This window comes from Felis catus, chromosome B2 (assembly GCF_018350175.1).
Source record: "Felis catus isolate Fca126 chromosome B2, F.catus_Fca126_mat1.0, whole genome shotgun sequence".
Classification (NCBI taxonomy): domain Eukaryota; kingdom Metazoa; phylum Chordata; class Mammalia; order Carnivora; family Felidae; genus Felis; species Felis catus.
In genome coordinates, this window is record NC_058372.1 from 121,384,104 (window position 1) to 121,412,030 (window position 27,927).

Here is a 27,927-nt window from a genome sequence, read left to right on the forward strand (position 1 = left end):
TTGATTATCATAGGTAGTCGGCAAAGTTATTTTTTACGGTTTGGCGGAACATTTACCCCTAACACCTGTCACTGAATGGTGTTAACTAATTGGTGTTAATTAACTAACTCTACATTTCTGTGTAAGCGGGTCAGAGACAGGCTTCTTTTCAGGCTGTGAGGTCAGTTCAGTGTGTGCCCTCCTATCAAAGGGAGGAGAACGGTACCCGGGTGGTCAAACTCTTTGGTGGGTTTCTCTCTAGGTGTTGCCTTTCCTGTACCTCCTCTGGGCTGCATGTGAAGGTCCTGAGTTGTCTCAGGCTCCGTGCCAACAAGCACGCTGGAGGCCTTCCCCAGGAAGCTCTACACTGGCGTTTGAGCACCTCCTTTGTGTCTGGGAGGGGCCAGATCCAGGAGGCAGCTGCTCCTGAGACCTGGGAAGGAGACCTGGGAGGAGGCTCAGAGTGGGAGCTTTTCTGAAATGCCCTCTGATTCTTTGACACTCAAAGTGCAATCGGGCCCCACCCCGGACCATCTGAATCTGAATCTGCCTGTGAACCAGAGACCTCCGTGACTCAAAGGCACAGCTAGGCACACTCAGAAGTGCGGCTCCTCGAAGTCCTTGCTCCTGCCCCCTCATGTCCTGCTGTCATCCAGGCCACCTCCGCGAGCAGGAGCCTCTGGGGCCGTGCCAGAAGGAGTGGCCCTACGTCCCTTCAGCTTCCTCCGTGCGTGCTCCACTCTGTCCTTCACCACGATCCACTTTCCCTTTTCGGTATGTATTTCCTGTGTGTGCAATAGTGTAGCAAACACCCAAGCACCCGTCACCCAGCTCAGAAATAAAACTCAACAGATATCATTGAAACCCCTGTGCCTCCCCTTCCGGTGTTTTCATTATCAGTTCTGAACACAGCACACAGGGGAGCCGGCAGTCACACAGCTGCAGAGTCACCCCTCTGGTGGGATTCTGTTGTGGGGCCAGCACAGACCCAAAGGGTGCCCTTAACCGATGTGGGGCCTGAGACAGTATAGGATGGTCTGGGAGGGGAAGGTCTTGGAGCTAAACTGACCCGTGGTAGGCTAGAACGAATGAAAAAAGGCCCATCGGGTGCTAAGACATCATAGCCACGGGCGTTCACAACGGAGAACTGGGCCCGTGTTGGGGTGACAGAGAACAGCATCTGGTCAAATATGCATTAATGAGACTGCCTCATGAGCCCAGAAGAAGCTTCTAGAGATCCAAAGAGACCCAGAAGCTGGGAAATGACATCCAGAATGTCTGTCAGCAAGAGGCAGTCCCCTGCACAATACAGGACCCAGAGCCCTGACAAGATTTGGAATCAAGATGTGGCTTAGGTCTCAGAAATAAGGGTGAGCTTGGGCTAGACCAGGTATAAGAACAAAACTGTGGGTTCTTTGAGACTGGAGCAGCTGAAATTCTTCCTGTTGATTCATGGGATTGGTCCTAGACTTAACTAATGAAGATGCCGGGGCCTGAGCTGGAGAACAGGGCAGGTGAGAAAAGGGGAGGCGAGGGGAGGTGGAGGCTGGGAACCAGATATGATCCCACACCATCGCTTGACCTCAAAGGCGTTTATGTTTTCCAGCATTTGTGAACATGCCGACATATCCAAAAAACTACACAAAACGGTAAAGACTATTCTGTCCCCCGGCCCTGACCCAACCCCCACCCCCATACACGATGAAACAAACACCCCCGAGTATCAGGAAGACCTTCACTGCATTCCTGGAAATTGTTTCGAGCACCTTCTGTGTGCCAGGCACTGTGTTGGGATCGAGACTTTAGTGGAGAGTAGCACCTGCAGTGGCACCTGCCTGGGCTTTCAGCAATTATCTGGGTGGTCAGATATGCAAACAAGTGGTTTCAGTCAGTGCAGGGAGGGCTGTGCTGGAGGAGTTCCTGGGTCACATGGCCTAGTGGGGCCAGGGAGGGGCAGGGGGAGGGAGGCATGGAAAGGAGACACAACGCGATGTTTTCCATGAGCCATAAGTATGTGGCTGTCTCCAAAGCAAAACCCAAGACAAGTGTGAGATGGTCAAAGATCATGGCTTTGGAGACTGACAGCCCTGGGTTCGAATCCTTCCTCTGCCCCTTACCATGTGTATGACCTTGAGCATGCTACTTTAATCTCTGTAAACTCGGTTTTCCCCTCTGATCATTAGGGGATCCAGAAAAAAGAGCACTAGAAATACCTTTATTACTTTGTATAAAGTCCATACCCCTAAGAGGATGAGGATAAGGAAGAATAAAGGACAATTCAAGAAAAAGGTATATGTCATACTGTCTACTAAAATTGCTTAACATTTATTCTTTTAGGATTAGTAGGTTATAAATCTAATGAAATGCATACATGAAGAACTGTAATTGATTAGACACTACAGTAGAAATGGATCAAACTATTTCCTCTTCTTGTTCCAAATTCCCTCCAAAAGCAGTCATTATGTTATTTTTCTTTGTCCTTATATAGATGTATTTAGTGGGACCTACCATATAGGCCTGCTCTGACAAATTCCATATTATGCTTATCATCAACGTTGGCTTCATCGATATTGATGTTGGTGCCTGGGTGGTTCAGTTGCCTGAGCATCTATCTGACTCTTGATTTCAGCTCAAGTCATGATTCCATGGTCATGGGATTGAGCCCTGAATCAGGCTCCATGCTAAGCATGGAACCAGTTTAAGATTCTCTCTTTCTCTCTCTCCCACTGGCCCTCTCCCCCACTTGTGCTCATCCTCTCTCTCTCTCTCTCTCTCTCTCTCTCTCTCTCTCTGTCTCTGTCTCTCTCTATCCCCCTCAAATTAAAAAAAAAGAAGCAAAAAAAAAAAGATTGTCTTTAAATTACCAAGAATTCAATCAAAACAATGAAAAAAAAAAGTGAAGACACAACATAGAGGAAACCTGACAATCCTTGGCTCCCTTTTTGTGCCTTCCTGTTCAGAAGTCTTCTCTTCTTTGACTCCACAGTGAAAATAGACAGCATCTCTTTGACAGCAGATAAAAATACTAACTACAGAGGATAGAGAAAACCCGCTAAGTCAAGATGTGGTTAGAATTTATGCTGGTGAGTCTGCTCACCACGTTGGATGACTGATTCTCTACAGCCGAGCATTGACCATAACAGCTTCTCCGCTGGCCGAGGTCAGTGCTTAATGGTGATTGTTTTGACTTCAGTGAAAAATTCATAAGAGTCTTTGGCTCCCTCTCTGCCTATCCCGGAACTCTTCATCCCCCCGAAAGGGAGGTTCAGCTCTCTGATGAGCCAGCAGTTGGTCCAGACCAAGCCCGACTGCAGCTTCTTAGCCACTCGGTGGACACGGCCCACATTGCTTGACCACACAGTTGCTGCCAATCCGTATTTAACACTGTTCGCTCTTTGAATCACTTCCTCCTCACTATCGAAGGGGACGACACATGTCACTGGACCAAATATCTCTTCCTTCATGCAGCAGGATTCATCCTTAATGTCTGTTATGACTGTGGGAAGCATAAAATATCCTGCTTGATTCTTGGGGGGGAGACTCAACGTATCCACCCCTTCACCACACAGAATTCGGGCCCCTTCGGCGCGGGCTTTCTTGACGTAACTTCTGACCTAAGTGGGTAGAAACCATGATTAGCAGCACCTTACCATTTGGTTTTACACAAAGCAGCAGAAAATTCAATATTTTTGAATCATCTACATAAAACGTGTAAGGTCATTGCTAAGAACTCTAAAGCTGAGGGGCGCCTGGGTGGCTCAGTCGGTTAAGCGTCCGACTTCGGCTCAGGTCACAATCTCACGGTTTGTGAATTCGAGCCCCACATCGGGCTCTGTGCCGACAGCTAGGAGCCTGAAGCCTGCTTCAATTCTGTGTCTCCTTCTCTCTCTGCCCCTCCCCCACTTGTGCTCTGTCTCTATCAAAAATAAATAAATGTATAAAAAAAATTTAAAAAGAAGAACTCCAAAGTTGACTACCGTATTGCTCAGCTGCTAAACCTGAGGGCAGAAGTGCTCTGACCATCACTTGGGCATCCAGCCCTCATACGTTAGAGGAGAGGAGTCATTTATTTAATGTCTACGTGCTGGGCACATGGATAAACGCTTTTCAGCCATTCTCACTTAATTCTCTCAAAACTCTATTAGCTATGTATTATTATCCCCTCTTTGCTGACAAAATTGAGCATCAAAAAGGGTAGGTGGGGGCGCCTGGGTGGCGCAGTCGGTTAAACGTCCGACTTCAGCTCAGGTCACGATCTCGCGGTCCGTGAGTTCGAGCCCCGCGTCGGGCTCTGGGCTGATGGCTCAGAGCCTGGAGCCTGCTTCCGATTCTGTGTCTCCCTCTCTCTCTGCCCCTCCCCCGTTCATGCTCTGTCTCTCTCTGTCCCAAAAATAAAATAAAAAACGTTGAAAAAAAAATTTAAAAAAAAAAGGGTAGATGGTCCATACAACAAATAAACAGGAAAGCCAGAATCCACACTCCGGTATAATCGGTAGTTAAATACACAAAAGAATAGTTGCTCACTTTTGGGAGGGACTGTGTCCACTGCAGAATATGGGAAGTTGAAGGGTGTATAAGATTGCATTAATGGCCAAGATAGCTAGGCTTCCAGAACAAATAATTTCTAACTTCTAGTCTCATTACCAATTATATTCTAAAAATATATCTAGGCAATAACGTATAGCTAACTATAATGGGAAATAAATTATGTAATAAGTAAACCCAGTGACTCGGGGACAATGACAGATGTTTACTAATAACGGTTGTAGAAATGACTCATTATAAAATGATACATATGGTTATGTCTGGAAGGGTTGTTGCGGTCACAACACTATCCTGCCCCTGAAGGGTACCATAAGCATAGAAGCCATAGAAAAGTAATCCCCCAAATTAAAAGCGTAGAACAGCAGTGAGGCGGTCCATCAAAGGCTGGGTACGTTGAAATCATACTTTGGCTTCTTACTTATCACCTATCTATCTGAGCATTCTGCCCCAGTATCAGATTAGTATTTCATCGTAGAACTGTATTCAACGTAGAGCTATGTGTTCGCTCTGTAAAAATAAAAAGGTAATGTTGTTCTATGATTCGTTTCGCTCTAGTTCATGGAACACTTAATAAGCCATGAAGTCAAACACTTTCAAAAAATAGAACATTTGGAGCAGCTCTGCATTCCAAGCTGCTACACCGTTCCCCCCCCCCCAACCCGTGCAGGGATCTCAGTGTTCTTCCTGAAAAGCCCTAGTCTAGTTTGCGGGTGGAGACTAAATGAGGTCTGGACTTCTCCTTCCTCCTTCCCGTATTCTCTTATTCCTCTTGAAGCAACCCACCCAGATTAAAACATGCCAAAGGTCGCATCCTGCGTGAACAGGAGAAGTTGAGGCAAAGGTGCCCAGAGGCCCCTGCTGGTCACAGGACCAGAACTTTCTTCAGTGATTCAAACTCAGAGCGTTCTGGCTTTAGATTGTCTCCTCTACCCAGAATTTCATGATCATCTATCTCTTAGAGGTTCTTGGCTCTAAAACGTGAAAGCGTCAGTTTTCAAACTGTGAACTTTTCAAGATATTTAATGTATAAGATGACTCACACTAAACTGAATTTATTTTCTGGAGAAAGTATTACTGGATGATAGACTATCTATACTAGAAGCTCAGGAACTGAGATTTTCAGTAAAATCTGAAAAAAGAAAACAACATTGTGACTGGTAATATGCCATAAAATGTAATAGACTATTATTACGAAACTTTTTTGAGAACAGAGAGTAGTTATTACTTCGTAGCTTTGCACGTAAATCAGAGCACAGAGGGCAGAAGGGAGTGCTGGGGAGCCCAAGTGTTCAAATCCCAGGGCCTCCACTTACTCGCGGAGAGATTTCAAATGCTCTGTGCCTCAGTTTCCCCTCTGAAAAATAGGATTAACATTCCCACCCATTCCTAGGATCCGAGAAAATCATGCATGTGAAATATTTAGCGTGATGCCCGGTACGCAGTAAGTCTTATGGATGCCAGCTGCTCTCGGTGCTGTTGGTGAAGAAGGAGATGGTGTAACACACGATCTGATGCTTACTGGCTACGAGACTTCAGAGATGCTCCCACCCTGCAGGTTGGGTTTTTTTAACCTGACAAAAGAAGACAGGAAACTGCCAGAGTGGACCTTTGTTAGGCCTGAAGCCTGGCCCTGTCGGGGGATGCACCAGCCAGGATCCCCTGCGCTTCCCCCAGCCTCACTGTCCACACTCAACAATTCCGTCTCCAATTACCCGCATCTTTGGGGAGGCTGGCATATAGCCAGATTCTCCGGACAGTCAAGCGGAAAAGAATTCAAGGGGGTAAAAAGAAAAACAAAAGTGAAAACAAACAGCAATGCCGTGCAATAGGCGAAGAGCCTGTTCTTCACTCCTGGAGGACAGAGTCGCCTGCAGCTACCTATGCATCCCCTGGGTCTCTGGGAACCTGAAAAGTCACAGGTCCTCTTAGGAGCATGCTGTGTCTCTGTGGGTTCTGAGTCCTTTGCCATTACAGGACAACCTCGACATATTCTAATGGGATTCTTCTGTCCCTGAATCGCCGGCACCTATCGCGACAGCCACATAGAAGTAAGATGGACACAGACGCTGCAGGGCTAGTTTGCAGGGGACAAAGACCCCAGACGCTCCAGGGCTAATTTGATTCGGAGAAGATATAGACAAACTGCAGAAGAAAACAAAGAGGGCAGCCAGACCTTCCTTAGCACGCAGCCCCCCAAGCTTTCCAGTGAGAGGCGAGGAAAGATGCCCACCAGTGGAACGTGTCCGCTGCCTCCTCCGTCCCGGAGGGTTTGGCATACTGGACTGAAAAGAGTCCCACCGGAAAGGCCACATTTACACTTCCCTAGCTGCTCCCATGAGCTCCCCGTCAAGGGCAGAGGTACCCAGGGCCTTCGCACAAGAAGTGATCGGAAAGCACCCGTCAGGGGTCCACCTGGTGGGAGAGTCAGGGAGGGACGCTGTGATTCCTTGCATCTGGGCACACTTGCTCCACGTGGAGCAGCGACGATGGCAGACATCCAGGAACCCTCTGAGCCCCCGCAGGATTGCCCTAAGGCTTCACAAGGGGAGGAAACGTAAGTCCACCCGAGGGGCGCTCTACACGAGGAAGGAGGGACCGCAAACAAGAGAGACTCCATAGACAGCAGCAGGTCGATACGTGGTGGGGTAATGGGAATAACATCTTTGGTGTGCTTCCCTAGAGAAATCGAAATAAAATAAATTGGCCAACGATAAAAAAAAATATTTTTTTTTAATTTTTTAAATGTTTATTTTTGAGAGAGAGAGAGAGAGAGAGAGCGAGCGCAGGAGGGGCAGAGAGAATCTGAAGCAAGCTCCAGGCTCTGGGCTGTCAACACAGTCCGACATGGGGCTCAAACTCACAGACTGCGAGATCATGACCTGAGCCGAAGTTGGGCGCTTTAACTGAGCCACCCAGGGACCCCTTTTTAAAAACTTTTTAACTGTGTGTACAAAATCTTTCTCCTTAAAAGCAGTAGGGTCATGGAACTTTCTAAAATGAGTGCAAAGTAATTAACTTTATTTTAATAAGGAAAGTAGCTGAGAAATTATTTTCTCTAAGGATCGAGGAGAAAATTAAGAGACGTTGGCTGAAAAGTCTGCAGTTTGGCTAACGTTAATGTGCTAACTTCAGTTTCTGGGTGCGGACAGTTGCACCGTGGACATGTAAGACGGTAACAAAGGGAAAGCTGTGTGAGTGGATATAGAAACCATCTGCCTTCTCTTCGAGATTTTTCTATAAATCTTAAGTTATTCCAAAATAGAAAGTTTATTTTTTTCTTAGTTATTTGACGGAGATAGAAAACATTCATGATGGTAAAAATATTCGGGCGTGTTCGAAAACTTCTGTTTGAAAGATAAATACGTGCTTATGTTTGAACGCGGTCAGGAAAAAACTGGTAACTGTACCCGTCACCATTTTCAGGGTTATTCATGGAACCTCAGTAACTACCTTGAAATGATAGTAAGAAAACAAAATCCAACTGCCACGTTAAATAAATGCCCGTCTTGCCAGCCTAATTTGGTTTCACAGAAGATGGCATTTCTGGGCGGCCATACTGGGTCGAAAACCTTGTCAGTGGTTCAAGTCTTGAAAACAAACTAAAGATCACGTATGGTTTAGGTTAGGATTCTTGACCTTTGTCCACAGCTTCTGTGGCTACGCTAGAAGCCATGGGGATCTCTCCCGCAGAACCACTTCACACATTCTCCCCTCCTCACCCTGCTTCCTGCTTCACTGGAGAAAATAGAAGAAATAAGAAGAGACCCTCAAGGGGCGCCTGGGTGGCACAGTCGGTTAAGCGTCCGACTTCAGCCAGGTCATGATCTCGCGGTCCGTGAGTTCGAGCCCCGCGTCAGGCTCTGGGCTGATGGCTCGGAGCCTGGAGCCTGTTTCCGATTCTGTGTCTCCCCCTCCCCCGTTCATGCTCTGTCTCTCTCTGTCCCAAAAATAAATAAATGTTGAAAAAAAAATCTTTAAAAAAAAAAAAAAAAAGAAGAGACCCTCAAGCTACTACACCCTCCATTATGTGCATCTCTGCTTCACAATATTGTAAAAGTCAAAGTTAAAATGCAGTTAATCTGCCACATCTGTGCAATGTCAAAGATTTCCAGAAACTTAGGTAAAGGCCCTGTCCCTCAGAGGCTAACTGATGGGAGCGTATCTTCCTTGGGGGCCCTCAGTCACCAAAGCTGGAAACAAGGTCCCCTGGCCCCCAAATTCTATGACTTCTTTTGGGAGTCACATCGGGTAATAAGTTAAAATGACCTTAAAGACCTAAATGCCACAAACCACCCAAAGACCATCGATGGCTTCTCCCACATGGACCACCACTCACCTTACCAATTACGAACCACCTAATTAGGATCATGCATGCTGGCCCTTCCAGAATTCCATCTGCTGTAAGCCAGAGGCAGAGTCCTTTCCACTGGGAACTTTTATCTAAGGAAACTCCTGCCTCCCTTACTCTGCATCATTCTTATTAGTGACCTTTATGTTTTGAAATTTGACTTCCTCACTCTTGATTCTATCTCCATGCTGACTTCCTAGATTCATTCATTCCGTGTAGATGCTGCTTTAACTTGGACTACATTTGTGTATTCATATCTAATATTTCAGAGACCATTTCCTATACAGGTCCGAATGCTTTAGGAATAAGGCAGGAATTAACAACATTTCAAACCATGGATGTGTGCTGTGTTCTACACTGAGCTTATCCGCAAACTCACATTGCACAGATGAACTTACTTTTTCCAAATGAGCTTTACTTATCAGAGCTCCCATGCTGGCCGATGGATCGGAGGGAATGCCAACTTTCCACATTCTGGTAGCTGCTACAAACTTCTTCAAAAATTCACCATAGATGCTCTTCTGGACAAAGATTCTGCTGGTACAGAGGCAGATTTCACCCTGCCAAGAATGACATGTGAGGACAATGACAAGACACCCTCCTTCGTGGATAGGTCGACGCGGCAATTGTGAGCACCTGGCAGTGGCCAGGCACTGGTCTAGGTAATGGGAGACGGTGACAAACCAGACAAAGTCCCACCATGAGGACCACAGTGGTGTGCGAGGCAAGGCAAGACAGCGTGAGCAGGGCTGAGCGGGAGTGTAGGCAGGAATGGGGTCGGGGAGGGTAGGGAATGAGGGCAGGAGGTGAGGAGCAAGGCAGTATCATGCAGTCTCACAGGCTCACAAGGAGCTTGCACCTTGCTCCTGGCATCATGAAAAGACCGTGGAAGCCTTTAAGCTTTAAGCAGCAGGATGATGTGACGGGGTTCACGTTGTGAAAGGATCCTCCCAGCAGCTGTGTGGAGAATAGAACGGAAGGGAATGCGAGCAGGATTGGAGTAGAATTAAGAGAGTATTCCAGAAGTCCAGATAAGTGGACGTAGCTCGGACCAGGGCAGGCCCAGTGGACATGAGAGAAGTGGTAGGCGTCCGCTGACATTCCCAGACTCGAAAAGGGACATGGAACCCCAAAAGTGCAAGGAAACTGGTATAGATGCTCTGCAGAACAGACGGGTTTCAGGATGTATCCTAATAATTGCGGGGCGCCTGGGTGGCTCAGTCGGTTAAGCGTCCAGCTTCAGCTCAGGTCATGATCTCGCGGTTCACGAGTTTGAGCCCCACGCCTGGAGCTCAGAGCCTGGACAGCTGTGCTGACAGCTCAGAGCCTGGAGCCTGCTTTTATTCTGTGTCTCTGCCTCCCTCTGTCTCCCTCCCTCCGTCTCTGCCTCTCCCTCATTTATGCTCTGTCTCTCCCTCAAAAACCAAAACCAAAACCAAACAAAAACATTAAAAAAAAAAAACAACTGAACCGACAAGACTGGTTGATGGGTTCTTGAGACAGAAGGAAAAGGAAGGGTAAGAATCAGGGTGGCTCCCAGGTTTTTGATGGAGCCGCAGAGCAGATGATAGTGCTCTTCCCTGGGAAGGCGAGCCCACGGCAGGGAGAAGATCAGCACTGCAGGGAAAGGAGAGGGAGGGAAACCGGAAGTTCTGCTTCGCACAGGTTAAGGCTCAGACCCCTAATTGTCACCCAAGCAGAGGCACTGAGTGTCCTGGGCTGAGGTGCTAACAGGTGCCTGAATGAAAAGTCATCCTTATTTGGCTACACCATGCAATCGTTCGCAAACACCATTCTAGACACATCAGAGCATTATATAGGTTTGACAAGTACACATACGCATGAACAACTATTTTTGTCACATTTATATTTGCTTGACCTTCACAACCATCCTAACAATAGAACGTTTCTAATTATCTTGCTAGTTGTGCAAAGATGCACTGTCCAAATTAAACACTCACTGTTTGGGAGCAATAAATTCTCTCTGCCAGCCAGGATCACGGTTAGAACCATCTGCCTACCTGGCTTGGGAAATCTCCCAACACGAGTGCCCTCCGCCATGTGCGGGAGGCAGGGGAGGGAGTGGTAAAGAGACCTGAGGGGTTAACCAGTCAGGGTTTTCCTGACTACTCAGTGCAGGAAAAGCATAGGTGAGACTAGCGTCCCTAGTAGCATGACTTGAGAGGAAATAAGAGAAGGGAAATCTTATTTTTTTTTTTCAACTTTTATTTATTTTTGGGACAGAGAGAGACAGAGCATGAATGGGGGAGGGGCAGAGAGAGACGGAGACACAGAATCAGAAACAGGCTCCAGGCTCCGAGCCATCAGCCCAGAGCCTGACGCGGGGCTCGAACCCACGGACCACGAGATCATGACCTGGCTGAAGTCGGATGCTCAACCGACTGCGCCACCCAGGCGCCCCGAGAAGGGAAATCTTATTGATTGAGTGCCCATTGTGCGCCAGGCACAGCGCGGGATGCTTTCCTTATAATACTCCTGTGGTGTACCAGCTTTTCCAGTTCAGAATTAGGAAATGAAGTTTGACCAAACACAGGCCCAAGGCCCCCAGGCACAGGAAGTTTCAACTTCAGTCTGAGTGATGTTGAAGTCCGAGTTCGTATCTTCCGAGTCCCACGGCGTGTCTTAAGTATGAGTGTGCCCCACTCCAAAGGAGAGTACACACAGTGGAGATGTTTCGAAGGAGCCCGTTGTGTCCAGTTGAGGAGGAAGTGCTCACTATGTGGGACTCATCTCTCGGCCAAGGAAAAAGAAATCAGCCCCTCTATTTTGCCTAAAGTCTATTTGTTGTCTCGAATTAGCCAGTTGGGTTCATGTCCTTTCCCACCGGCATTTAAAATACACGCCCCCCCTCCCCCCAAGAGGAAGGCTGTCTGAGCATTTCAAGTTCTTGCACAGTCCTTCTGTGCACTCGGAGTGCATTTGCCACCATGCAGAGGCCACTGAACACCCCCTCAACTATGTCTCAGGCCACGGTTTGTCCCCCCACCGCACTGTTGTCACTAAGCCACCCAAATGCTCGATTTCATTGTTCGTTTCGATCCTTGTTTATTTTAATGATTAAAATAGCTGTATCATAAAATTGCAAGTCTATTTTCTGAAATCTGAAATTGAAGTCTATTGATTCAGAAACACTCTATACACACGGATATATCTGTATATAGAGTTGCGGACAGAGATACATAATCAAACCACTTTCTCTAAGAATTACTGCGAGAGAAATCATTACAATTGTAATGATCCTGAAAAACCACCGTCAAGAATATTTTTCGTTCGACACTCATGAAAACCCTACTGGAAGGCATCATTCTTGCTTCCGTGATTTTACAGGTAAAGAAACAAAGGTTCAAAAGGCTTTGCAGTTTATTCAAGTTAAATAAAGATCTATCTCATTCTACTCATCCTTCTATGACAGTTCTCTTTCATTAATTCTTTGCCCTCTGCTAATTTTTTTTTTTAAAACAGACCCTTTGGAGAGGGGCGCCTGGGTGGCTCAGTCGGTTGAGCGTCCGACTTCGGCTCAGGTCGTGATCTCACAGCTCATGAGTTCGAGCTCCGCATTGGGCTCTGTGCTGACACCTCAGAGCCTGGAGCCTGCTTCTGCTTCTGTGTCTCCCTCTCTCTCTGCCCCTAACCCACTCGCATTCTGTCTCTGTCTCTCTCAAAAATAAATAAACATTAAAAAAATAATAAAAATAAAAATAAAATAAAAACAGACCCTTTGGAGAAAATCATTCAGTATTTTCGTATACCTGTTGAAGGTCAAGTGTGCCCCCAAAGCAGGTACAGGTGTCCTCTTCGTGATGCTTCCAGTCTGGTCTATCTGGGCTGGTTTTCCTAACCCTTTGGGATGCCATGGAAGAATTTGCTAAAAACTGTCGCCTCCAGAAAAACAACTGTTTACACAATTTCAGGAGATGAAAAGTTGCCACGACTCCATGACACCCATGACTCCAACATAAGAAAGGTGCTGCAGGCTGGTTTAGGCATTTATTTCTAAGTGTGTGGTGCATTTAGGATGCTTTGGGGGAGCAAAGGTTCACTGGAGATAGGACATTGAGACAGCGAGAAGAGAATGAGAGTGACTCTGTGAATTAAGGGAGAGAAAAGCTTGGAGAAACAAAAAATCAATCATTTTGCCCATGGCCAGTACCTGACAAAAAGCTATGACTCAGAAAGAGGAGCTTGCTAAACAGAAGCTGTGACTCTACAAGACCACAGATGGACATCGAGATAACACAGACGTCAGCGGAATAACACAACGTAACAACCTCTTCTCACTGAAATAGCACCAGATTGACCGGCTCACTCCTGGCTTTGTACTGTGATGAAAGAGATCCAGTCTGACAGGGTCACAGGGTTTAAAAATAAACAAACCAAAAATGAAACGAAACAAAATAAAAACAAACAGAGCAACCCAGAGGACGTACCTGGTTGGCAAAGCTGGACCTGACGGTCGTGGGAATGCACTCCTCCAGGTTGGCATCCTCAAAGATGATGGCGGGGTTCTTGCCCCCCAGTTCCAGGGACAGCTTCTTGCAATGGGGAGCACTCAGCTGAGCGATCCGCTCGGCAGTGGGCTGGCTCCCCGTGAAGGAAATCAGGGGTACCTCTGGATGGGACACCAGGGCCTCGCCTACCTTGGGCCCCGTTCCAAAGACAATATTTACCACACCTGGTGGAACACCTGGATGGGACACAGTGACAGTTACACTAATTCTTCTCGGTATGTTGAGAACTTCCGTTACACAGACATTCTCTTGGAAAGTCCAATAGCTTGAATGGGTGGGAGGAAATGTCTATGGCCGCCTCTAGTTTAATAACAAAGCTCCATGAGCTTTGCCTTAGAAAAACGAAGAGTAGAACATTCTCTCTCTCTCTTTGTTTTAATGTTTATTTATTTATTTTGAGAGAGAAAGAGAGAGCCAGCCAGTATAGGGAGAGGCAGAGAGAGAACCCCAAGCAGTCTCTGCACTGTCAGCGCAGAACCCCACGCAAGGCTTGATTTCCCAGACCGTGAGATCTTGACCGGAGCCGAAATCAAGAGCGGGACGCTTAACTGACTGAGCCACCCAGGCGCCCCGAAGATTAGAACATTCTAATTAATTCATTCCCTAATATTGACTAGGCATCAGGGGCTGAGGACGCAGAGATATCCTCAGGCAGGCAGGTCAGGCCCTCTAAGGTAGAGAAGCCCTGCTCTTAGCTGGCATCCAGAAGTCACAACGCAGTGTGAACACGTTAAGTAGAGGGAAGAAGAGATTAGACTATCCTGGCCGAGGGACGTGAGGGAGGCTCCTCTGGGAAGGTGAGTATTGAGCTGAAGGTCCTGTGTCTCATAATATGGACATACCGTTACACTCCTGGACTGACGTAAAATACCAAGGACACCCGAACACGGGTGCCCCAATCTTTCTATCCTGAGACCCTACCTTCCTACATTTGCGTGTATTTTTTTTTTTTTATGTGTTTATGGCTTTCCTTGTTTATCACCTATCCAACCCTGGAAGGCACACTAAGGGCAGAAATGGTGTCTGTGTTTTGCTCCCCACCCTGTTCCCCTTGCCATGGCCTAGTTTGCCATATAGATTAACACTGCTAAACGCTCACATTCACTGCGGGTCAGTTATTGCTGCAAGTGATTTACACCCTTCCCATCTCCCAACAACTGATGATGCAGGTAGGATTTAATATCCTCACCTCACCCAAACGGAGGCAAAGTGAGGTTAAACGGCAACCATTACGAGGCAAAAGTGGGTGCGGAAGATTAATGAGCAATTAAGTGAATGAATGAACAAATACTTAGCATACGTTATCCAAATCAGAAACGGTTCTTGACTTTGTTTGAAAGCTTTAAGTGTCCAGAAAGAAAATCTCTGTGCAATTGTGATGTGTCCAGGAAGCTTTTAGGTTTGCTTGGAGGTAGCTGAATGTATTGCCTGTATTTCTTCCACCTTGAAATGCAACAGAGGCAGAAAACCTCCAATGTGTAAGGTCCTGAACTACCCTGCTGCTAGGATCTTTTTCCATCCAGGTTGGCCATTCTCTCCTTCATAGAAACATACTCCATGGGATTAAAACCATCTCTTCAAGAATATGCTTTTAAAGTATAAATAATAAGTTCTCATCAATGATCCATTATCATCGCGAACACCTTCCCATAGAGCCAGTCTTAGCCTGATCACTTGAGGGGACAAACGAGGCCCCCTTCAGGTGAGCCTCAGGGACAGGTGTGAAGAATCAACATGGCATCTGACAAAGCATCACCTCTAATGGCCCCACCGTTACAGTCACGTGCACACTTATTGAAACCTAGTCTGGCTCGATCCTGGATCACAGGTCACTGCCACAGAGGCCAGGCCCAGGGCCAGACACCATGTGAATGCAGGTGAGCCCTGCGTTCAGACAAAGAGGAGGTTCAGCAGAGGGGGGGGGGGCCCATGGAGGCTGATGGGAGAGAAAGAAGGACAGGTTCCCCATCGTTTGCAGGAAGGGGTCTTAATCTCCATCAATTATTACTGGGCATGTGAATATTTGCCCAATATTTTCTTTCCTTTTTCTTTTGAAATGTTTATTTATTTAATTTGAGTGACAGACAAGACAGCATGAGCCAAGGAGAGACACAGAGAGAGGGACGCAGAATGCAAAGTGGGCTCCAGGCTCTGAGCTGTCAACACAGAGCCCGACGCGGGGCTCGAAGCCACGAGCCCACGAGATCGTGACCTGAATCAAAGTCAGACACTTAACTGACGTATCCACCCAGGCACCCCTGCCTGATGTTTTCTGATTGGAGTTTGGGGGCAAGAGAAGGTGGGCTGTTGGTCAGGCTTTATAAATCCTGAGGCAAAAATGGATCAAGTCCCTTCTAACGTTTACAATAGCATTTTAACGAAGAGTGAAGAAAACTTAGAAACACCACACATTTATAACCCAGGAAAGTGGGCTCATTTCTTCCAGGCCAATTGCCTTCTACACAACGGCGCGAACACTTTACATTTCCTTGAGCTCTGGTGTTAATAAGTTAAGAGCTACATACTGGCCATTATTTCTCAGTACCAATTTGCCATTCGATGGAGGCAGTAATGAAATTTTTCTAGAGACACCCGCCCTCTACCCTTAAGATATTCTGGTTATCAAAGGAAGAAGGCAGCCAAGTCGGCAAATACCAATTCGAGAAACCTCAGAGTAGGTGGCTAACGGACAAGAAAGGGCACAAGGTCCCTCCCATGCTAGGATGCGGCAGGGTGGCAAGAAGCTTAAATTGGGCAGAACAAAAATAGGAAGGCCAGGGGTGCCTGGGTGGCTCAGTCGGTTGCGTGACCGACTTCGGCTCAGGTCATGATCTCACGGTCTGTGAGTTCGAGCCCCGCGTCGGGCTCTGTGCTGACAGCTCAGAGCCTGGAGCCTGCTTCTGATTCTGTGTCTCCCTCTCTCTCTGCCCCTCCCCCACTCATGCTCTGTCTCTCTCTGTCTCAGAAATAAATAAACATTAAAAAAAATTTTTTTTAAATAGGAAGGCCAGAAATCCGCTTTCAGTAGACCCTCCAAGAACGAGGGCAAACATTTGGTGCCCCCAAGAAGAAGCGAATACTCTAAGACTTGCAAAGAGTTACTCGCTGCGTGCTTTTTTAAATGATTGCACTTCACAGGAAGGTCATCTGCCAAGTCTGTTTGAAGGCTCAGGACTAGAGGACTGGCTCTTTAAATATCCAGAACGCACCAGCAGGTCATTTTAGCTTTCTTTTTCTTACACCATTAAAAGTGTCTCTTACATAGTCTCAGTGGAGAAACTGAGGGCTTAAAGCAGGTGCAATTTGAGGGGCGCCTGTGTGGCTCAGTCGGTTAAGCATCCAACTCTTGATTTAAGCTCAGGTCATGATCCCAGGGTCATGGGATCGAGCCCCTCATCGGGCTCCGCGCTGCACACAATGCCTGCTTAAGATTCTCTTTTTCCCTCCCTCTTCCCATCTCCCCTGCTTGTGCCCTCTCTTTCTCTCTAAAATAATTTTTTTAAGGTGATATTTGAGCCTTATGCTCTCAGTGGGCCAGAGGAGGGAAGTTCAGCAAAACCAGCCCAGGCTGCAAAGGAGAGAAGGACCACCTTGGTATAGTCAGCTTATTTGTTCACAAGAAAGATCACTGCTGTGCAAATACATGGATACATAAACCTCTCATGCAGACCAGGTTCTGGGTGTATGGAAGGGGAGAGTACTGAGGGAAAGGAATCATCCTAGATCAAGACGTAGTTGACTTCAAGAGAGCACGGTTCTGGGAACACAGCTCTGTGGCCCATGCCCCCTCCATGCGTTCCCTCCCCGACATGGGTCACAGCAGAGCCTAGGTCCCACTTCTGTTCACCCGGGGGACCTACAGTCAACAGGCAGGGAAGAACTGCCTTGGACCCCCGCAGACACTAGGCACTTAGTTTTGCAAAGAACGGCATTAGAATGTGATCTCTCGTGGAAGGAAGGAAGGAATGACAGACAGGTGCGGCGTGGGAGAGGTCACCATCTTTCTATCACACACCCTCCAGGAGCCTAGGGCATCAAAGACTGAGGATGGAGGGCCTCATTCCTCTGTACAATACAAGGGAAATGGGCAGCTAGACTAGGGTCATAAGGCCACCGTTCAACCTGCCATCTAAACCTTGCAGTCAAGAACTGGCTCAACTTCTTTAGAAGCCAATATGTATATTTTTGCTTGGAGAGATGAGATATCCAGAAGGGGGAGGGATGGGCTCTTTCCAACCACCTACTTTACAGATACGGGTGAGCCCAGCTACCTTCTCTGTGGGCTTGAAGGACGGATGCACAGCAGAGACTGACAGAAAGACAGCCTGTTTCCCACCATCACCCATCATCCCAGCCCAGAGTATGTATGGAGAGGGACCTAATAGCGAGGGGCTTTCCTGTGGGTTACAAGCTGGGGCCTCCCGATGGTTCCCCTCTAACCCTGTGCCCATGTGCTGAGTTACACCCCAGAATGTAACCAGGAACATACCTTGAATGTGACCATTACACTATTCACAAAAAGAGGGCAAGGAGGGGCACCTGGGTGGCTCAGTTGGTTGAGTGTCAGATTTCAGCTCAGGTCATGATCTCACAGTTCATGGGTCTGAGCCCTGCCTCGGGCTCTGTGCTGACAGCTCAGAGCCTGAAGCCTGCTTGGGATTCTGTGTCTCCCTCTCTCTGTGTGTCCCTCCCCCACTTGTGTCCTCTCTCTCTCTTTCTCTCTCTAAAATAAATAAACATTAAAAAAAAAAAAAGGACAAGGAACCATATTGCATCAGCCACTATTGCACAGTGGCTCCAAATGCTGGGGAAACTGAGGGATTATATATTCAAATCTCTTGAAAATGGGCTATTTTGAGCAGTTACTCTATAACCATACAGAAAAGTGCCTAACAGTAGCCTTATTTTCATCAAGGTTAACACGTAGTCCAAACAGAAGATTTAAACTGACCATTGAAGACACTCTCTGGGGCCCGCTGCTGTCGGGCTTAAGGCTCCCCGATTGTACAAGTCTCTGTACTGCCTGCCCCCTGCTGGCGGAAGGGTTCCTGCAGCAGCTCGGTACACGGGGGGGGGGGGGGGGGGGGGGGGGGGGGGGGGGGGGGAAGAGAGGAAGCAGTGTGATGAAAGGGGTTTCTGGGGAAAAGCTCAGGGAGACAACAAGCAAAGATGTCGATGGAATCGATCTTGCTCTGAGCGGATTTCCATCCAAAATAACTTTTCAAACGTCAGCGACGCGGAGGTGGCCGCAGCCCGCAAAACTCGCAACCCCAAAGCCGATCCCGTGCCTCTCGGGACCCGCAGCTAAATCACCTGCTGTCTCCAGGAGTTTGCACATCATCCAGGCCGTCACTGACGTCAGCTCGCTGGGCTTGGCTATGACGGTGTTGCCGGCAGCAATGGCCGGAGCCACCTTCCAGGTCAGCAAGTAGAGTGGCAAATTCCAGGGGCTGATCAGACCAGCTGCAAGAGGACAGAAGCACCTTCAGCAATGGCATGCCCCTCAAAGCAGGCTGGCCACACTGGGTTTCTTCACGTGGAGCTCCTCCCTCCTGCATCAAAGTGAAGCTTACTCTTGTAAAAATCCCCAATTCTGCTATTGGTAGCCACCTTCAGGAAAAGAATTCTGAAACGTATCATACGCCATTGTGCCTCTTCAAACTATAAATCCATACAATTTACTCTTTTCTTGATGTCGTAACAATTGTATCGATGAACAAACGGCAATATAAGTTCTAGGACCAAGAGGCTGTCACTTGTCACTAAACAGTTCCAGCTGTGATGAGTTTTGAGATTTATAGTCCGATGTTCACATTTTTTTTAAACCTCTCTCTCCTTCATCATCAAACTGTCTAGCTCCTACTTAAGGTTTTCCATCACTGTTTCTAATCTGTTGTGGATTAAGACATAAAGTCTCAAGCTTTTTAGAATTATTTGTAAAATAAGAACAAATCAGTAATGAGCATGCCCTGTGGGGGCCTCCTACTAGTAAGGCCGATGAATTCTGATGCCTAGACTGCGAAATCCATTTTGGCGAGCCAGGGGGTTTTTTAATAAAAAATTCTCGGGGCGCCTGGGTGGCGCAGTCGGTTAAGCGTCCGACTTCAGCCAGGTCACGATCTCGCGGTCCGGGAGTTCGAGCCCCGCGTCAGGCTCTGGGCTGATGGCTCGGAGCCTGGAGCCTGTTTCCGATTCTGTGTCTCCCTCTCTCTCTGCCCCTCCCCCGTTCATGCTCTGTCTCTCTCTGTCCCAAAAATAAATAAACGTTGAAAAAAAAAATTCTCTCTAGGTTCTCACCTGTATCATGAGCAGATAGGATTGCTAAACAAGTAATAGAACCAGCATCTAGAATTTGTTCCCACGCAATACTGAAACCATGTGTAGGCTTCCAACCATAAAACACACACACACACACACACACACACACACACAATCTACCTTATGAATAAGTAAATGGATTCATTTTATTTTATACTCTCCCCTCAAACCTGTGCTGTGAAAGTAAACATACACTCTATATTATTATATTTCTCGTTGGAAAATCTTTTCTTTAGGGGATAACAGTATTTTTTCAGCATTGTATATCATCATGCTTCTTAGAGGAAGGTTTGAGCTTCTCCTAAATGCCTTCAAAATGTGATTTCCAAAGGGTTCAAATAATCAAAGTGGTAAAATGTCCCATTTTCTTTCCTTTTAATTTATGTTATCCTGTCATAAAATGTAATAAATATGGGAGGTTGGTGGGTTTTTTCCTCGGAGGAACAGTGACATCTAGTGGATATTTTGAGACATTGCTCATATTTATATGTCCTCCAAAAGGAAGCAAGAAGCGGCCCATTCAGTCAAGGCTCACTTATCTGGCACTGTTCTAAGTGCCCTACACTTACTAATTCATTTAATCCATGTTAAAATATATAAGTATAAAATTAAACTATTCTCTCAGTTTTTCAGATAAGAATCGTGAAATATACAAATGTTAACGAAACTGACCCTGCACATATCCAAAATCCATGCTGTTAACTACAAGCCTCTCTGGAACGAAACTTTTTTTTTTTTTTTTTAGTTGTATGGGGGGAAAATCTTTGTATGTGAATTTCCTCTTGGTATTATTCTTTTCCTGGTAATTTCCCAGGAACGATGTTTTCGGAATAAGTGGGGAATTTGACACAAAGAAAAATAACCTCGAAATAGATTTTTGAGGCCCATTAATTTTCAGTCCAAGTAGAAGAAATCATCTCTTTCCTTTTTCTGGGTCTGTTCCCTTAGATCGGTGCTGCAGGACCGACGGGGCGTCCCTCGGCACCAACCCAGTGCAGGCTTTCACCCAGCAGCACCTACCGATCCCCACGGGGGCCCGCAGGGTGTAGTGCAGACAGCCTACGTGGTCCATGTGTGTGCACTCTGATGTGTGGTGCAGGATGGAGGAGGCGAAGAACCGGAAGTTCTGCACAGACCGGGGGATGTCCATGGTTCTTGCCAACGTTATGGTTTTCCCTGTAACAAGTCAGCAACAGGAGGCACAGTCAGTGTAGTGGAGACACTACCGCACCTGCAACCTAAGTCACGCTCACGTAGCCTTGGTGCCTTCCAGCCCCGGACCCCAGCCCTTGACTAATGGACAGCTGATCATGGTTTCATAAAGCTGTGAAATAATTAGGTATGACGTTATAAGATGGGGGGGGGGCTTAAAACGGAGTCAAATAATCTTTGTTTGTGGGTGGGAGAGGGGTTGAACAATTGATAGCGATCATGAATTCGCCAGATGCTACCACTCCGCTCACATCAGCTCTTTCAATTCAAAATCACCATGCCTTGTGCAGGCTACAAAGGGGTTGGAGTAATGGGTGTTAGGACAGCTGTATCTGCACGACACCATAAAACCCCTCAGACAGACATACGCTGTACATGAAATGTCCCCCAGCACGTGGCGGAGACCTTCAGATGGGCACGTGACAGAGCAACCAATGGCATCCGGAGGTTGGCATGTGATGCTCGCTCACCATGTGCCCCATGCACGACCTAGCTCCTGGACTGAACAAAAGGAGATTCTGGACTTTTCCTTTATTCTCTTTGGCAATTCCAGGGGACTCCCCGCAGCAGGAGCACCAGCAGGAAACATCTCCTTCTTAAGGGCTTAGACTCAAGCTGCTTCCTAAGTTTAAGCTGATATAGAGCACACATACCATTTTAAAAGATCTTGGGTTTTCCTAACAGACATCCCTGCAAGGATTTATGGGCATTTACTCCATTATCCACACCTCTGGGACGGTAGCTGCTTAGGGAGCAGAACGCTGACCTGTCGGACTCTTTCTGAACAACTTGACTATAACTGCTCTTCAATTACCCGCGCTTAGAACCCCTCTGCCTAGGATTGGAGAATTGCAGGATCAGCCCTCCTCTTCCTCTCTCCCCATATCCGTGCCCTTTGCCAAGCATCTCTGCCATGCCTTCCACCAAATGGACAAAATGTATTTGCTTTCCTGCCCTGGAACCTGGGCTCAGCTCTGACTTGCTGTGGCCATCAGAATGGGGCAGACGTGGGCCAGATGCCAAACTCCCAGGTGGTTCTGCTTTCCACCTCTACCTCTGCCATGAGAAGCGTCGTGCAGGCTAGCCTGATGGGAAGAAGGTGCCCTGAGTCCCATCCATTGTTAAGAGGCAAGAGGTCCCCTGCCCAACCGGAACGAGGGTGTGAATCTCCAGCGTCTGAGTAGTTGTACTGCACTTGCCATAAAGCACCGCTAAGAGGCAGCTGCACTCACCTTGGTCTCTGGATTCCGCCTGGGCCAAGTCCTCCAGGGATTTCTCCAGCAGATCCGCCAGCCGGTGCAGCACCTGTGAGCGCTCCTGGGGGCTCCTGGCCGACCAGCCGGGAAACGCTGCCCTGGCGGCCTCCACTGCGGCTTCGATCTTTGAGGAGCATCAGGAAGACAATCACCTTAGGACTGTTGCTCCTGAGGTTCGAGGAATCCAGAAACCACAGCTCCACGCATGCCTAATTTTTTTCAGCCTAGTTTCAAATATGCAACACTTGCTAGTGCTGAGTTACCTGCAAAGTGGTGTTTTCGTGACCGGTGAATCAGGGCACCGCAAAAACAAAGAAGAGGGATCCGTTTTGACCAAGGTGTGCAGATGTGGCAATCAGATTATTAAAAAGAAGCTGTTTGAGGGGCGCCTGGGTGGCTCAGACGGTTAAGCACCCAACTTCGGCTCAGGTCATGATCTCGTGGTTCACGAGTTCAAGGCCCGCATCAGGCACTGTGCTGACAGCTCAGAGGCTGGAGCCTGCTTCGGATTCTATGTCTCCCTCTCTCTCTCTGTCCCTCCCCTGTTCATGCTCGCTCTCTCTCCCTCTCTCTCTCTCTCTCAAAATTAAATAAACATTAAAAATAAAAGCCATTTTAATTTTAACAGATGCACGTTTTCAATCATGTCAAAATACACATTTTTAAAATATCATGGGGAAGGGAAACTCATCTAGACATGTAGAATGTCTAAACTTTTAATCCAGCTCCAACACATCTGAGAAAGTCTAAAATTTTGCTTGAAATCATATCTGCAGGCTGTCTTTCCCCTCCGAATGACTAATTATAATAGCCATTTACTAATGTTTCTATATAAAGGGATGTTAGACACACAAATTATTTCATCTAACCTGTTCTAAAATTCTAAACCGTGCCTATTGCTATGCCCATTATGCAGATGAGGAAACTGAGGCACAGAGCGCTCAAGTCACTTAGCAGAGGTCACACAGCCAGTAAGTGGCAGTATCAGGATTCAAACCCAGATCTTTGTGGCCCCCGAGACCATAGCTGGCCTTCTGTGGCACAGCCTCAATCCCTGCCCCTGCCGGGCTCTGCCCAGTAAAAGAGGCCTGTTGGGGAGGAGGATATCTGTGTTTGAACAGATAGTTTGGAGACCTGGTTTTGGAGCCAAATCCAAAAATATACAGGGGAAGGTACGGGCAAGGCCAATTCATGCAAGGTGAAACGGGTCTTCAGGTCATGGGCTGCCTTTGTCTGCCCCTTAAGCAAAGTCTAAGCAGTATCTTTTCCAGAGACAGCAAATCCATAGCCTGTGTCTCACCCCTCTCCCCTCTCACACACATGACAAGACTATAATAACTCAGAGCTTGCTTCTACCCCTGGGCTCAGACCCAGCCTCAGAATCCTTTTCCACAGGCTTCAGGTCACCACGAGCATCTTTCTCATGTGACATGATCTGACAATTCTGCTGCCCTCTCCCCCCAAACCTGACGTACATTCCTCCTTTGCTTTCTTTATAGAAAACAGAGTCCCTCTCAGCGGGGCTGAATAAAGGAGTCTCATTTCAATTATACCTTTCTGGAAAAAAAATGGTGTTTTCATTTCAAAAGCTGAATCTCTAATGTGGACCCACAGAAACGATGAAGGAAGAATGTGAGCTTTCCACCAGAAGCTGCCGCCCGGCCGAGGCCTGGGTGCCCGCCAACAAGAGGAGGGTTCATTCCTGCTGTGGTCAGTACAAAACGTCCTCTTCCTGAGGTTGTCAGTGTGAAAGCTAAGCTTTTCGCTACGCAGAGAACTCATGTTTTCTAAGTTGTCTTAGAATACATGTGAATATAACATGAGCATACACTAAGACTTAGGAAGCATTTACTATTTGCCAAACACTAAGGGCTTTACATATACCGGTCTGTTTAATCCTTAGAACAACACTATAAGGTGTTATTATTATCCCCATTTTGCAGGTAAGGCGACTGAGGAACACGGAAGTGCAGCTCTAAGTCAAGACCATACACACTAAGTTGTGCAGCTGGTCTTTGAAGCTAGGTGGTCCCACCCCAGTCTGTGCTGATGACTGCAAAGCTATCATGTAAATGCCACCATACGTGTGTGTGTGTGTGTGTGTGTGTGTGGCCACTGATCTAAGCATCAGAGATGAGAATGTTAGCTCACTGTCGTCTGTGGAATAAAGGACGCTGATAAAGTCTTATTTGTAGGCTGTTACGACTCATATTGGGGATAATTCCGCTGTTAGCAAAACCAGCAGCACTTTCTGTGAGTGACTTTCTGTAAAATCGGGCATGTAGTTTGTACGTGGACCATAGTTTTCAAGCCAGAAAAACCTGGGACTTATGGGGATCAGAGAGAATGTTTGCAGGGAAATCCAAAATGTTTATTCCTCTACCAGCAGGTGCTTCCATAGTACATTCTGTCTTCTGAAAAGGCATGAGCCATTAGCTGCAGAAAATATTTCAACTGAATTTGTCATATTTGTCGTCTTTAACTTCAGCTTAGAAAACACCCTGAGACCAGGAGGACTGGAAAACACAAAGCTGGATTTCCCACATCTATCCCAGGTCATTGGAAACAAACAAAATTGTGGGTTACAGTTTAACCAATAGATTAGCCAGTATTTGCTAACTTTAATCCACAAGTCTAAAGGTTTTTTTAATGCAAGACAGATTGAAAACATTATTAACAAATGAGAAATAATAGCTTAGTATAGATGAAGGCTTGTTTATATATCTTTATTAATATATGAAGGTTACAATTATCCTTTAAATAATCTAGTTCTTTGTGCCTTAAAAAATAAAATCCATTAGGCATTAGATGAGCATATGTCCATCAGCCACATTTATCACCCCAGACACATTTACATTGTCAATACAGTAAGTGATAACTAATCAAATGTGTCTCCACCATTTTATAAAATTTCTCAAAATTAATTCAACATCAATAAAAAAATTTTAATGTGTGTGCCATTAAGCACTTTGAGTAAGAAAAAGGATGGTATTAAATTTAAACACAAAACTATATGGGAATTTGATTTTGCGTTTCATCATTCAAATGATCAGTTTTACTTTACCAGATATTTTAAAAACATAAGGAATTATTAAGGGATAACCTAAAATAAATCCCTGGGTTTTTACTTTTGCTTGTTTTTAGAGAAATAACAAGTTTTTCAGAAAACCATGAATATAGTGGCAAGTTTAGGCAACACTTGGTAGAGAAAAGGAAACGGTAATACTGATCATTCTTAACAACTAATAGTTTTTAGTAGACACCTGTTAAGGAATGTCTGAGAAATGCAGCTGTGTGTTAAGCTGCCTAGACTAATAACTTGCTTCTGCACAGTCACCTGGGCTTTGTTCCTTTCTTTTAAGAATATTGTTTAAGTTTATTTATTTATTTATTGGGGGGAGGGGCTGAGAGAGAGAATCCCAGGCCGGCTCCGCGCTGTCAGCGCAGAGCCCGATGCAGGGCTCAAACCCGCGCACCGTGAGACCACCCTGAGCTAAAATCGGAAGCTTAGCCGACTCAACCACCCAGGCATCCCAGGTAGCCCCTTTTGAAAGGTCACATGACACTGCTTCGCTTTTACCTTAGCACCTGTTTTCGCTAACCAAAAGAAACCCGAAGAGGATTTTCACTTTTATGAAAAGAGCCATTACCATAGCATGTACTTCTTTCCCAAAAGCAAAGTTGCATGACACGGACTTTCAGTAAGTGGAGGAAACTCTGCACTTTATGCCATTTCCACAGGTGTCGTAGGAAGGCTCTTTTTTCGGATTGCGGGGGAAACCTACATCCTAGGAGTCCGATTACAAAGCAAACCTTCCCAGAACTAAAATCTTCCTGTCCGCCGATGTTTAACAACTGGGCACCTTTTCCCAATTCCCTTTGCTCCTAGAAAAGTAAGTGACGTGTAATCATCAAGACACCAAGTACATTTCAGTCTCCCTAAGTGAACTACTCACCTCTTCGTTTCCACTGTCTGGCACCCTGCAGTATACTTCCCCCGTGGACGGATCATAAGAATCGATATATGAGCTACAAGGTACAAACTTTCCATTAATGAAGTTCTCCAGCGTCAGAAGTGCCTTTGTTCCGGCCATGGTGGACACAACTCCTGTCTTTCTCCCCACTGGTGAGGGAGTCTCCCTACCCTGAGTTTGCCTTGTCCTCACCTCCAGCCCCGACGTCCTCATTTACCAATCAGGGAATGTGGGAGGTGTCCTGACACTCAGGAGCCTTCCAGTCTCCCAACTCTAAGTGAAGAGAGTTCTGGAATATTTCACAGACTTCCGGTACATTTTGAGAAAGGGATAATAACCTGGTAAAGTAACATCAGCTTATGTGTTCATGGCCCTTTGAAATGTCAGAAGGTATCTGTGTATCTCCTTTTATTGCATTCACACTATAAGCTTTATTGCTCAAACACTGAGGGCCAGACCCTGAAGCAAGTCCTTGACACGAATGTACTCATTCGTTCCGCACAGCAACCCTATATAAAGTAAGTGTCATTAAATCCCCTCTATTGTAGAAGAAACTGAGCCTCAAAGAAGTCAATTTGCCCAAAATCGCAGTTAGTAAGGAATGACCATTAATCCGTTTTTCTCCTAATCATGTTTTTCCTCCACGCATCGCTGCCCTCACCCCACAGAGGTAACTGAAGACAGACTCCCTCTCTCCATCACTCATCTGTGTTTCTCTTTACCTTGCCTGCCTTCTCTCTGGCCCGTCCCTCCATCCCGAAACCAGCAGCTTACCAGCCAGATGTGCCATGGCAATGAAGACACAAGCCAAATATATGCATGGTGTGTATAACACACGAGGGATTCATATCTGTGATGTGTGTAAGAATTTCTATAAATTGGTGAGGGAAACGAACAGCCCGGTTGAAAAAAAATAAGCAAAGGCTAAAAAAAAAAAAAACCAAATAGCAACAATTCATAGCAAAAGGGATGCGATACACAATTGGCTAATGAAGGTATGAGAGGTGCTCGGCCACACTGTTAATCAAAGGATGTGAAGGACACAGAGATGCCCTGTCTCCCCAGTGAGAGACAGTACACATCCCCCGTGGGCAGCGTGTACTCTTCCGTGGGCTCCCACGGTGGGAGGGCTTACAACACAACACCTGGGAAGGCAACCAGGCAGTTGTCAACATTTTTTTTATATATTTATTTATTTGGGGGAGACAGAGAGACAGAGCGCAAGCAAGGGAGGGGCAGAGAGAGAGGGAGACACAGAATCCGCAGCAGGCTCCAGGCTCTGAGCGGTCAGCCCAGAGCCTGAGGGGCTTGAACTCACGGACCGCAAGATCATGACCTGAGCTGAAGTCTGACGCCTAACCCGCTGAGCCCCCAGGTGCCCCAGAAGTGTCAACATTTTAAATGTGCCCACTTGGAGTCTGGTAAGCCTAGGAATCTCTCTCACAGAATTTCTTGCTCTGGTGCAAGTAGCTAAGTCACAGGACATCTGTTTGCACGGTAATTTAAAAACTGTGAAAACCATAGAAATGTCTACCAACCGATGAATATGGTAAATAGTTGTGACACCCACAATAAGGAATGTTATGTAGCCATTGAAAGGATGTGCTATTAGGTGAAAAAAGAGAGCTAGTGGATAATACGTCCTATATAATCTCCTTGGATGCCTATTTGATTGAGGGGATGGAAAGGGGAGGGGGAGTGAGGGTTTTTTCCTCTTTTTACCCCATACAGTTTTAAATTTCATGAATACTTTGTGATGAACCTTT

General features: G+C 46.6%; 1 protein-coding gene across 1 annotated transcript; it reads right to left on the reverse strand.

The window, feature by feature from the left end:
* Positions 1 to 2,730: 2,730 nt before the first annotated feature.
* Positions 2,731 to 26,350, reverse strand: ALDH8A1 (aldehyde dehydrogenase 8 family member A1). The gene is made up of 7 exons (XM_003986580.5): positions 26,144 to 26,350; positions 22,164 to 22,311; positions 20,740 to 20,895; positions 18,715 to 18,864; positions 13,321 to 13,577; positions 9,271 to 9,432; positions 2,731 to 3,593 (listed from the first exon to the last, which is right to left on the reverse strand). Exons 1-7 carry the CDS (start codon positions 26,279 to 26,281, stop codon positions 3,141 to 3,143), a joined length of 1,464 nt encoding a protein of 487 aa, XP_003986629.2. The 5' UTR covers positions 26,282 to 26,350; the 3' UTR covers positions 2,731 to 3,140.
* Positions 26,351 to 27,927: the final 1,577 nt, after the last annotated feature.